Here is a 12,796-nt window from a genome sequence, read left to right as displayed (position 1 = left end):
CTGCTGCGGACTGGAAGGTAATTGGAATCAATTTTGATGCCGTTATCGCTGGTGACAGATGCACAAGGCAGCAGTGTGAAAAGGTCAAGGGTTGAGAGAGCTCTCCCAGGGGACTCGAGATGCTCGAGGCATTAAAATGTCATTCCTGAATCAATTTCACGCGAACACTTTTTAAAAAAAATATATATCTCTGGTAGTTTGTGAGAATGACTGTTTGTTGTATTTTTCTTGCTGCTGGTCACCGAGCGGCTAAAGGCCGCTGGTCATGGGTTAAGTAAGATGTTCAAGATAGGGAGAGTGTTACTTCATCACTTTCTTCGCCAATATCTTTCGGTCCGGGCCAGAGATTCTTTCTCCTGTGCACCTAAACTCAATTAGAGACATATAGGTCAAAGCATGTCAATATTTTTTTTTATCACTCACTGCCCCCATGCTGTATAATTAACTCGGGAGTCGGAACCAAGGATTTCAATTTGACCCCAGCTGCTCTGAGGGTCATATTTTTACTCTCATTAATCTCCGCCTACATCTAAAAGTATGTCAAGGAGAAAACATGCTATTGGCAATTTTCTATTTATTTATTCATTTGAAAACATTTAAATATGCAGAAGTTATTTTGGGAGCCTGGGCTTCATCTGAAAGTCTACTTTAGTTGCAATTAAAAAAAAATATAGAAATGAGAAAAGAATAGTGTACGGTAAACATACTGTAAATTCTACTAAGTTATAGTGGAGCGAATTCTGCAACAGCAACAACATAAATTCCTTTAAAACAATATCTATTGTGGGCGATTTAATTCCATATTGGTCACCTCAAAACGCTGAAAAGAAGACGTGTCTCATTGTGTTGGAAGTGTGCAGTCCTGACGCCCACGCATTCATTCTTTCAAGGCCTCTCCGGGGATCGTCACTAATGCAATAACTGAGCTGACAAATTGAGTTCTTTTTATTGCATCGAACCACAATGGCAGCGAGCGAGCGTGTCCTTGACTCGGAGGAATCACAGGTGTGAGCCCGAGGATGTGTCAAACCTGCATGCATGCAGGACTCGGGAGAGGCAGCCCAGCAGCTCCTTATTAATCAACAGCTTGTTGAGCTGCCGGCCATATACCTCAACCCCCCCACCCCCATTCCCTCCATCCCCTCCATCCCCCACCTCCCTCCGTGCACCATCACCATCCTTCCTCCGTTCTCTTTTACAGCTACAGCCTCTCACTCTGGTCAGGAGTTCAGCACAAATGGGTCATTAACACAGGTTACCTATAAATTAAGTTCTCTGTCAGATGCCGTCACTAGAGACATGGCGGAGGCATTGAGTTATAACATTGTGGCCAAATGACTGAGAGATCTTTCCTGGGCTAAATTAACCAAATTAACTTGGATTCCATTTACTTAATATTACAATATATATTATATTCTTCATAGAAAATGACTTGCAGCATGTAAACTGCAGTTTTTGTCACAGTCCATCCTTGTTGCTTAATTTGGTCTTATTCATTTCTTCCTGTCTGTTCCCTCTGTTCTCGTGGTTTTAGCCTGGTCAGTCTTTTCTCTGTCCTACGTTTCTCGTGTTCATTTCCTGTTTTTATTTTGGTAACTCAACTTGTGCCTTGTTTCTGTTGTCTTAACTTCTCCTTTCCACCTGCGTCTGATTGTCTGCCCCGCCCTGATTGTTTCCACCTGTGTCTGATTGGCTCCCTTGCCTTCATGTGTATATAACCAGTGTCTTCCCCGCACTTCGTAGTTGTAGTTCACAGCTCTTCGTTCCAGCAGGCTTGGGCAGTGGGGGTGTGAAAGTCTGCTCCTGCACACAGAAAATTTCCATTCATGCTTTCTTTGAGCGCCCACGAGGCACTGCGATACTCAAACCGATGACAAGGCTCTTACCTCAAGGGCTCACAGCTCCACAGCCTGCACGTCGGAGGACAATAGACCATCCACTCTAACTGGATTTAATGAAAGCCCCTCAGGGACTCAAACCTTGACAAGCGAGTTCACAATCTGCGTGGACTATTTTCATGTAATTTATTGAGGAACACTTGTTTTCAGTAGGGCTGGGGGTAAAACATGAAAATCAGGTGGTTTACATTCCAGGTGTGTACTCTTGTATCACTAATTACTGCTGCTATATTTGCAACATGGGAGGCAGCAGAAAATAAATCTTTTCACTTGTATATAATGCTTCTTTCATGGTTTTTGACATTTCATGTGTCATTATAAGTCAAGTGATCGTCGTAGCGTGTCCCATATCAAATGACTGAGTTTCGACACGCACTGAAAATGGGTTAAGCTTGAAGGTGGTGAGGCTCTGTGGCAATATGCACCGCGAAGTGCAAAAAAAAAAAAAAAAAATGCTTCCGTAAAGGGGATAGCAGGAAGATAAATGTTGTGTCTGGCAGGATAAATAAAAGCCGGATGAGAGAGATCAGGAAAAGGAGCAGGGTGAGGTGTGAGACAGAAAAGAACAAATATATGAGAGAAAAAACAAAAAGCAGCTAATAAAATAAGAACATTTGGAAATACCTGGACCAAAGTACAATCACTATTTATATCTTATTATCATAACTTAGTGGAAACAATAGCAGTTAGACAAACTGTATGAATAGTGTGAAGAATCTTTCACAATAAGATATTTTAGGACGCTCAAACAAGATGTAATAAACTGGCAGCTTAATCGAAAATCCTTTTGAATGGCTGGTTTAAACCTTCACCGTTTCTGGTGCCAAAAATGTTGATTGGAATTAATGACACAACCATTCTGCAGGTCTTTCTCAAACCACGATCACCTGCAAGCAACCAGGCGGCAACAAGCTCGTACAGTTTACCGTCCAACATTATAAACGGAGCAAACTTGGGGATATTTTGTTGAGTTGTGAGCTGTGCGAGGACATTACAGTGATTTAGAGTTGTTAGAGGCTCACGTAGGAGGCTGGAACTTATTACATGAAGGTATAATTAGAAAAAGCATGCGAGAAAATAAGGCGCCAATTATGATCTCAAGCCTTTACAGCAGTGATAATTTCACATATCCACAGTGTGACCAGCCATATGTCTGCTCTGATGTGTAAATCATTAGGATTTCAAAACAGGAAGTCCAAACTTGTAACACTTTCATAACAGAACTGACTGTAAAACACCCAAATGATGCAATCATCCAGTAAAGAGTGCATCACTATTTATGCAATTTGCATACTAAAGCTGACAGTGCACACCTCATAAAATATCCAATGAACGATGTGGGATATCACACATTTTTCAATGAGCACTAATAACAGTGAGGATGTCATCATTTTGAACACTTCATTTAACATTTGTGATTTGAAGAAACTGTTTTATATCTACTTAGTTTATACAATAGGGATCTATTATCACAGATTAGCATCTTTCAGAGGCTGCGCAGTGTGTAATTTATTGTTTTACATTATAAAAGAGTGTTTATGGTCTTTACTTATATGACAAAAATTGTGAGGGATGAAAGTAAAATTGCTTTAGTTTTTTTTTTTTTTAGACAAATCACCGTGATCATTACAAAGAACAATCCAAAATATTTTTGCTTTCATTAATTTATTTCACTGTTCCAGTTGCAGCTCCGTATAAATGTAGTCTTAATACAGACTTTGCAGATTCTAAATATCCAGATAAATGAACAATGCTGCACTGTACTAAGGATCTAATGTCTTGCTCAGTTGTGAGATGAAAGGCCAGTAACAGAATTGGTCATCAAGTCTCCAACTTTGTTGAAGGAAAAAACACAAGGTACAAAGAGCACAAGGTGGCTTCTGAGGCACAATGTTGAACAGAAATTACATTTCTCTGGTGTTAAAACCAGTCCAGTGTTTTCAGCGTTGCTGCGCTGTGAAGCAAAGAGGAATTCAAAAAAAACCAACATAAACAACACACCTCGTACAAGAAGAACACAAAATAATTTACAGAACATAAAGAGAAACTGACTCTCCATGTCCGTAAGTGCCACATTTGTAAAAATGAACAGACACAACAGCTCCATTCAACACCTGTCTACTAAAAATAGTAGGTGGGAACAACGGCATCGCAGCACAGCAGAGGGACAACAGTTCTTCCTCTGGTTTTTTATGCAGCAGTCGTGTGCCAGCTCAGCATCTTTGAACAGCACTGAAGGGGGGAGGGGTTTAGTTGTGGCAAATTTCACTCTGAAACCCACACAGGTGAGTATTCAGCATAATAAAAGGGCGGAGCAACTGTACGATACACGGAGACGACGTGTCTGTAAGCTCAGTACTGCTGCATACAAACTCAGAGGAAAACGCTGCATTCGTCAACGCCTGCTTCGCTCAGTACGCGCGGGCTCCTGGTTTGCCGTCTTGCGCCTGGTTGAAGGGAGTTGCTGCGGCGGAGGACTCCTCCTGTTGGTCAATGGACTGATAGGCTTCTCTGTTTCGTGATACGGAAGGGAAACCTGTAGAGACAAGCCACAAGTCTTCAACACCAACGCCTGCCGTGCAAACGTATTATTTTTTTAGCCACGGCTCTATGAGGCTGCACTGTTGTTGGTATACGTGTTAAAACTGTTTGCACATGGAGGAAATCCTTAAAAAGCTTCCACACAAAACAAAAACCTCCTCAAATGTTTTTCACACTGATCTCGCCCCACACACAGATTAATGACACAGTCGGGCAGATTTGTTATCTTGACTCCGACATCTGGCCGGATCTGGATGGAAACTGTCTTTGCCAACATATAATAAAGCACAAGCTGCCTCTGATGACTGACACATTAAGAAAACAGACTATTTTACTCAGTTACTCTCTGAGCGGTGCAGAAATTCCTCCAATTTCATCGCTTGTGATTTTTAGATCCACTATTGCTTGTGCTCGTTGCTTATTTTGCAGACATTTTGGCCACAGGAGCCATCGAGGGTCTGAGATTGAGTATGTATATATATATATATATATATGTATATATATATATATATATATATTCAGTATAATTCCAGTGCATGCAAGCTCCTGTGTGCATTATACTGTACCTCATGTCACCGAGCTTTATGATGGCAAAAAAAATTAGCTGAGACATTTTATAGGACTTCAAGTGAAGCTCTACAACAAACTGACTCTGCCATGGCCAGAATACAAATAATGTGTTTTTGGAAGTTCAAAGCCCTGCACGCTCTTACTTCTGCAGGGCGCAGAGTCGTATTACTGTGACAAACACGCACATATGAATGCTAATCCAACAAGCTATTTACGGTCATTGCAGTAAATTTTGATTATTTGCCAGGGGGAAAAAAAAGTGCAACTGTGGTGAAACTTCACAACCAAAGGACGCCATCATGTGAAGCTCAACAATCCTGCGTGCGTGCACACAACCAGGTCACATTCACTGTCTATTATGTGTCGACATTACGTTGGCTTTAATTAGGCTGATTTTAGAAATTGCACCATCATGCAGCTCCGCTTTCAATATATGCAAACAGAATGCACGAACACAAATGAGGCGTCTGGAGACTAAACATCTGAATAAAACATACAGGAGATGCAGACTGCAGAAACATATCAACACGTATATATTACAATAGAAACACTGTACTGACAAACACAGCTATGCAGGCAGGTATGGGGAGGTAATGAGATAGAAGCATACATAAGAAGACAGATTACAAAGAGATGGACAACTGAACTTTAACAAGGAGATAATTGGGAAATAAATACCAATTAAAATAAAATAAAAATAATAATAATATTTTTTTTTTTTTTTTTCTCCAGGAGACTGGTATGTAATCTTACTTCCTGCGTGGAAGGGGATGGAAGAGGATGATTGGAGAAGATACATGTTTAAAAGAAGAAGCCGGGAATCAATAGCGGCGGCCAATAAAGGCACTGTCAGCACTGTCCGTAGTGCATCGACTGTCCACAGAGGTCTCTAAGTCTGAAAGGTCAAAGGTCAGCGGTGGAGAAGAGAGGAGAAGAAGAGACAAATGATCAAATCACAACAGGAAAAAAAACACAAGAAAAACTACTGTTCACTACGGGGGAAAAAAACACGACAGTGAGACGGAGTGTTAAGTATGAAATGACGACATGCAAGAGAAGAACAGAGGAATGTAGGTTTTGACAAATACTAAAGAAATGATACGTTAATTTAATGCGTCACCACTTGCTACCCGAGAACATTTCGGGGAATTGCACGGCAGGTCATTTGCGCAGCTCCACCCCTCCTTCGTTACCGTTGCTTTGCTTGTTGAGCATCACAGTAAACATCACAGCACAGCTCAGGTGCAGTTTGCAGATTTTACTGCTTGAAATTCATCGTAGGTTTTGGAACAGCGGGCCAATAAGTTCAGACAAGAGCAGACTTCATGTTTTCCAGCCGACAAGACACTTGTTGACTCGGCCACGGTTCCACGGCGAGGATACCGTGTCAGTGTCACGTTTTACCTCGGCTAAGCGTGAAAAGTACACGCGTGACCAGCTCGCTCTCATTGCCAGGGGGTCATGTGACGAAGAACGAAGAGTCTGTGTAGAGAGGTCTTCAACCACGGAGACTGGTGTCCAATTTTGGGTCAAACCAAAGATACTTACGTCACATACGTTTGAGTACCTTATCTGACGTGGGTAATTTAGTAAAGTAAAAATCAAAGTAAAGAAAACGTACTTATTTTAACCCAAATCATTTTCTTATCTTCACTTTAAAGGAGTTTTGGTGCCTGACTCGTAAACAAAATTGCGACCGTGTCAGTTTTTAGTGAGTAAACGGACGGCACCTTTCTTTTAACGCCCAAGTATAAGTGTATAAGTATAAGTGTATAAGTGCACAGTGTCTTCAGGTTCTCAGTTGGATCCACCTTCTCGACCAAATATGGTCACTTCTGGCTCCAAAAATTCAAGATGGTCGACGGCCAAATATGCCAGAATTAAGACTTTAAAACAGCAGTTTACAAACCAGCGGCTGACATCATGCTGTGTTGGCGTTTGGCAGCAAGGATAAGCGGCCGCACAATATCCATGGTAGTAGCTGGCTAGCCGGCCATGCTACTGTTTACGGCTCACGTGAAAGCAGACTGAAACTCTACTGACTATTGGTTTTGAATATTGAAGTAATGCTATTCTTTGCCTGTGTAAAGCACTTGTCTCGCCCCTTGCATTTACATAACTAAATGTTCCTAGATACCGTTGCTAAGCCGCGATTGGACAATTTTAGTGGACGGTCAGAGAGCAAACGTGTGATCGCTCACGCTCTATTGTATTAAGCGACGTCAAAGTTGAACGCTAATACACAAGGGGGGGGACGCCAATCAAAATTCAGGGAGGCGCAAACACAATGATCATCAATCCGCTCACATGCACCTGATTGTCTGCTTCCCACAGTGCTCATTACAGCGGGGAACCATATCAACGCCAGCTATGCAATCAGAGAGCAATTAAAACACACATTGTCTGAAACTAACATGAGTTGCTTTCATCAGTCACTGCGCAGTCTAATGGATGTACCTGCTGTGTAAATGTGGCAGTAAAGTAAACCCACCGAGAGTAGATTCATCAATATTCAATTATCCCGCAAATAGTCAGGAGAACTATTTTGTCAACTGCAGCTTTTTTTTGGGGGGGGGTCGCAATGCAGGAAAAATTTCATTACTTCTCTCAGCGTGTAATAAACCATTATTTTTAGCAGGTGATATTACATTTAATTATAGGGAAAAAAAAAAAAAAAAAATGCCACCACACCACCGACATCCTGGTTTATTTTTGTCTTTTTTGTTATTTTTTTTTTCAAAGAGGAAAACAAAGTATGTCCAGGCATGACCTCCCTGCTTGACACTACTACAAACAAATCTGACGGGACCCATGATGAAATCAACTATTTTTGGGGTCAAACTCAATAATGACAAAAAAAACTGTGATTTTCAGTTCCGGCTCCATTTCTGTTTCTATTTATATCAGTCCTGGGCTATTTTTGTCTTTGTGTGATATGATGGCAGAAGGTACAACATGTTCCTCTCCTCCCTATTCATTTTATTGTGTTTTTTTTCTTTTGTTTGTTTCTTGTTTGTGTTTATATTAACTTGGACTATGTATGGAGAGGGTGTGTTTAAATTTGGACTGGACCTCGTCACTTTTGATTGACTGGGAGTTTTGTTTGAATATCCTCTTTTTTTTATTTGTGTTATTGAAATTTACAGACTGCAACAATTCACCTTCTGTGACTTTTTTTTTTTTGCCAGAATTTTATATTCTTTCATTTGATTCATTTTAAGATATTGTTTGGGGAATGTTTTTTGTTTTAGAACTAAAACCTTAATTTTTCAAAGTATACTTTTTTGTCATTTTTTTGTTCTATAGGTGATTTGGGGATTTCTTTAATATATTTATAGAAAATTGTTGTTTTTTTTAAACTATTTTTTGCACATTCTGTTTGTGTTTAGACTTTGTGTTGATCTTTGGTGTTTTGCTTTATGTCCGCTTGTAAATATGTTTTCCTTTGTTCTTAACTTTTTGCATTTTTTTTTATCATAAAAGATTAAATATACACATATGTTGGCTAGAATGACACACAATTGTTACGAACAACAAGTAGAAAGTGTTTTTTCGCCCAGTCGAGCTGCAGCTCACGTGTTTCACTGTATTTAAAGTCTTGTGACTGAAACTAATTAGTTTGACGGTGGAATCATCTGCCGGTGGTTTAGCAGAATGTTTTTCCCAGTTCGTGCTGCACTTGGTAGCCCTTTCATGACAAACAGCATAAAACAACATAGGGAGGATGTGAGCGCGCCGCTGGATGTGTGCATCACTCTGTACCTTCAGCTTTGGTCACACTCAGGAGTGGGGATCATCTCTGCGGGGCGCCTCGAGTACTTTAGATAATTTCTCACTGGTTTCCGACTTCTACCAGAATGTGGACTTGCTGGATTCGTGTTATGTAATGAATTATTTCTGCTTGTCAAAAGGGAGTAGGGAAAATTTTAATTGATTTTTGCTGTATGACTTACAGAAGATGGAATCAGTTTCCACTGTCGTTTTTCTAGCCTTTCAATTCCTGTTTAAGTCTCCTGCATAGCAACCCACCCTTAACACAAGACAACATCCTCAAAAGTCTGACAACTTCTTCTGTTACTGTCCTCGTTCCTTTCCAGCAGCACTTACCAAAGTTGACGTTGTAATCTCCGCCTCGCTCGCGGTACATTTGGTAGACGAAGAAGCAGGACACAGGTTTGAGCAGCAGGTTGAGGATGGCCATTCCTGCGCTGAAGCGGAACACGTCGCGAACCCTGTCTGCTGTAAAGTCATTTGGCGTGTAGAAGATCCCAAAATGGATGATGTCGGTCAATATCGTCACGGTCATCCCCATCAGAAACTACAGGGACAGAACAAAAAGACCGGACAGCATCTTAAAAGGACACACCTTTTTTGTTTTCAAGCTCTGAAGTGCCAACACACATCTTTGATGGGAAAGGTTCCTTGAAATATGTGGGAAATGAAGCCACTCAGCTGCTGAAGCAAATGGATTTAATAAGGAAAAGTAGATGCAAATTTAACTGAAAAAAGATGCATCAAAATGAAAAATGCAGACAAAAAAAGACGGGAAAGGCTTTTATCTTTTGTATTTATCATCCAGGACAGCCAACATCCATAATTTGAGATGAGAAATAATTCTCCAAAAGACCAAAAAAACCTGAAGAAATGTGACATAAATTTCTAAGTTAGTTGACACTTGAAAGGAAAAGAGAAAGCGGTGCCGGGAGTTAACGCAACCGGAAAAGACACACAGTAAGAAGGAAGGCCATCTTCTATATCTGCTGTGATTAAATGAGACTTTGCTTATGATTTGAACTTTCTCAGTCCACAAAGCTCTTTCTTGACGGACTCTAGCGAAAGTGGACTATAAAGCACTGAACACAAGTTTAACGACTTTGCTGTGGCAATAAGTTTCACAGGTTCAGCAGTCACAGACAGAATCCATCACTGTCAAAAAAAAAACTGCTGTTGAGCAGGAAATAGTCCAGTTAGTTTTCTAAAGGTGCATCTCTTCCCTCAAAATCTTTAAAGCCTGCAGAGAAAAGAAACTCAGAGTTCTCTAGATTCCTCCATAAGCAAAGCTAGTTTTGTTCTTGATGATCTTTTTTTTTTGTTAACTAAAAAACATGGCTAATCAACAAGATTTTCTTCACTCCAACAGTAAATGTTTGTCACCTGAACATTTTTTAACTACCACCGGAACTTTTAATTAGGTATTTTCAACAGAGTGCCAAAGTAACGGGATGAAAATCTTGCAGTGCAGATGTGAAACGCAGCTGAGACGACGGGGAACAGACCAGAACTTCTGCTAACTCATCAGCCAGGCTCGGTCACGATTATTTCCATAGACAGAAGTGGAAAAGAACTAATGATGTCCTCACTGCTATGAATTTAAATCAGATTATTGCGCTCTCTCTTTATTCTCTGCCCTCGTGCTGCAAAAATAACAAATCATGAGTCACATTTTTATCCTTTTTTTGTCATTGGATTGGCAAGCACATTTCAATGATCCTAACAAAGGAAACATGAATCATAAGATCAGCGTGACCTTTCAGAATAATATTTGAATAACTTTGAAATACAAAATCAAAGCTTTGAATGATTTTTTTTTTTTTTTCTTTGTGAAAATGTCTCCTGGTGCTGCTGTGAAGTGACACACTCTCCACATTTTCACTCTGTGTTGGATTAAAGGGAAGGCGATCTTTCTCGAAGGAATGCACCCAGATTGTCCTAGATTCCACAGACAAATAGGTTAGCACATCCGTGCTATAAAGCGCCGTGCCTATAGTTAGACTACGTGTCACATGACGCTCAGATTGCATGAAAGAAATGGAGGCACGGACTCACCATGAGCACGGCATCGACGGAGTCCCTCTGTGCGATGGCCCAGACTCCGACTGCTAACACGCTGAAGTTTCCCAACGCGAAGGACTGAGGCAGCCACGCCATGCATCCCCTGGAGGAGAGACACCATTCACACTCAACACAGATTCTTCTTACACACACGCAGGAGTTGCGTGTTCGATTGCACGAATTATACGCGACGTGGAGGTGAAAAGAGAGAGTAGGCCCGAAATCATGAGTGCGGACGCGTATACGTGGGCTAAAAGAGGAGAGAAATTCCTCAGGTTTGTGAAGAAAAAAAGAAAAGAAAAAACTGTTCTCACACTCACCACACTGTCAGCAGCCAGTGCACCAGTACGATGGCCTGCAACGGAGAAGAAAACACGAGGGTTGAGTGTACACGTTTGATTATTGAGGACTTCTAAAGCTTTTCTTTGTGGCCTCGGACATTTTAGTCTGCAGCTGGAAAGATTGGTCAGCTGACGCAAAATTAGGCGCATACAGTTTTGACAATCAGTCAGTCATATATCAATAAAAACCTTCAAACACTGAGTGATTACAGCGCGTCCAGTGAGGATTTCTTTATTTTTCCACAGTTATATAATACTGGAAAACTAATTAATTTGAGCTTTGATTTTTAGATTTTAATTCCAGCAAACTGTTAACTGACCTTTTCATGACTTTACAGACCAAACAAACATTAACTGATTTTAAAAAAAACAACAACACACAATCTGTACATTAATTGCTGGTGAAATCTATCTTTAGATGCATGTTCTGTTCAATCTGTGAGCCTGAACAAGTAACGTGTGATCAATTCCATCTCATTGGGTTCATAAAAATCTGCTTTGAAATGTTTGAACCCAAATTATGAATGAGAGAACAGCTTGAGAGAAGTTTTGAGTAAAATTTTCTTTGGATGAGAATTTAAATTACCTTCAAAAGCGTTTTATTCTTTGGAAAAAGCAGGGAGGATTGGTTCGAATCAATAGTTTCTTATTTAAGGGATTATGACGTTGCTTGAGTTTGGATTAATAATCCAACACATCAATTCATCATGTTCCTTCACGGCATCTAAAAGGATTTACTTTCTGAACATAACAAGCAAAGCAATCACACAGTGACTGACAGGACATTATTTCTAGTCATATCTAGAGGCAAATTCACTGCATATATAATCTCAACACAAATAAATCTTCTTTGTTTCTTATGTAATAAAAAGATTCACCCCTATTCTTGCATTTCTCACATCCCATAATGTCATCCACTTTGTCCAAAGGCCTGCTGCCCATCACTTGAAACACGTTTGAGTAATCTTTAGTCTTTATTGTAAGGTAGCATATTTTGGAGGCTCTGTCACCTCAGTAACTTTGAACGTTCCTCACAAAACCGCAGTTCACTCTGATCTGTGTCACAAGCTGAGGAAGGCAGTTGCCGCACCGAGGAACCACCAATGAGAACCGAGACAGAAAGTTGACATCAACATATAATTTACCGTCGGTCTACGTTAAAAACCCCTGAAGAAACACAGTGTAAACGGCAGCCTCACCTTGAGATTTATGGCAGGGATCTCCATAATAGGCTGTTAGGGACAAAAGCAACTCTTCTTTGATCCGTGAACTCAAGTGTTTCAACTTGTTGAAGGGTGCTTAGAAGGGGGGGAAAAAAACAACAACAGCGTAGTTTCCTCTTGCACAAACTTCTCTCCAGAACCCCTCCTCCTCCTCCTCGGCTCAAAACCTGCAAACACGAGCCATGTGACAGGAGCCTGACTGATTCCCATGTGACCTCCACCCCACCCCACCCCACCCCCAGTCCTGCTCCTTCAGCCGCTCTCAAACCATATGAGTATCAACATTGGTCATAGACTTGTCACAGCCGCAGATCGTGCGGTCACAGCAACCACACACACACACACACACACACACACACACACACACACACACACACACACACACACACAC

The 12,796-nt window shown here is 40.8% G+C and overlaps 1 protein-coding gene across 2 annotated transcripts; it reads right to left on the bottom strand.

Annotated features, from left to right (window-relative positions):
- Positions 1 to 3,546: 3,546 nt before the first annotated feature.
- agtrap (angiotensin II receptor-associated protein) lies at positions 3,547 to 12,541 on the bottom strand. Of its 2 annotated transcripts, none has more exons than XM_069711289.1 (5): positions 12,382 to 12,541; positions 11,162 to 11,196; positions 10,836 to 10,944; positions 9,117 to 9,327; positions 3,547 to 4,434 (listed from the first exon to the last, which is right to left on the bottom strand). In XM_069711289.1, exons 1-5 carry the CDS (start codon positions 12,406 to 12,408, stop codon positions 4,310 to 4,312), a joined length of 507 nt encoding a protein of 168 aa, XP_069567390.1. In that variant the 5' UTR covers positions 12,409 to 12,541; the 3' UTR covers positions 3,547 to 4,309. The 2 variants fall into 2 exon arrangements, with proteins under 2 accessions (XP_069567390.1, XP_069567392.1); XM_069711291.1 differs by lacking the exon at positions 3,547 to 4,434 and adding an exon at positions 5,762 to 5,904.
- Positions 12,542 to 12,796: the final 255 nt, after the last annotated feature.

The sequence above is a fragment of the Brachyistius frenatus genome, unplaced genomic scaffold (genome assembly GCF_029030835.1).
Source record: "Brachyistius frenatus isolate BFR_SWC_R1_liver_20210118 unplaced genomic scaffold, ASM2903083v1 Contig_98, whole genome shotgun sequence".
Taxonomy (NCBI): Eukaryota; Metazoa; Chordata; class Actinopteri; family Embiotocidae; genus Brachyistius; species Brachyistius frenatus.
Note: the sequence above shows the minus strand (reverse complement) of the source record. Positions and strands in the feature narration are given on the sequence as shown.

Excerpts from the sequence above, each read along its gene's own strand:
- agtrap (XM_069711289.1), bottom strand. The coding sequence starts at position 12,408 with ATGGAGATCCCTGCCATAAATCTCAAG. Across the intron at positions 11,197-12,381 it reads TCCCTGCCATAAATCTCAAG|GCCATCGTACTGGTGCACTG; the intron begins GTGAGGCTGCCG and ends TCTCCGTTGCAG. Across the intron at positions 10,945-11,161 it reads CACTGGCTGCTGACAGTGTG|GGGATGCATGGCGTGGCTGC; the intron begins GTGAGTGTGAGA and ends TCTCTCCTCCAG.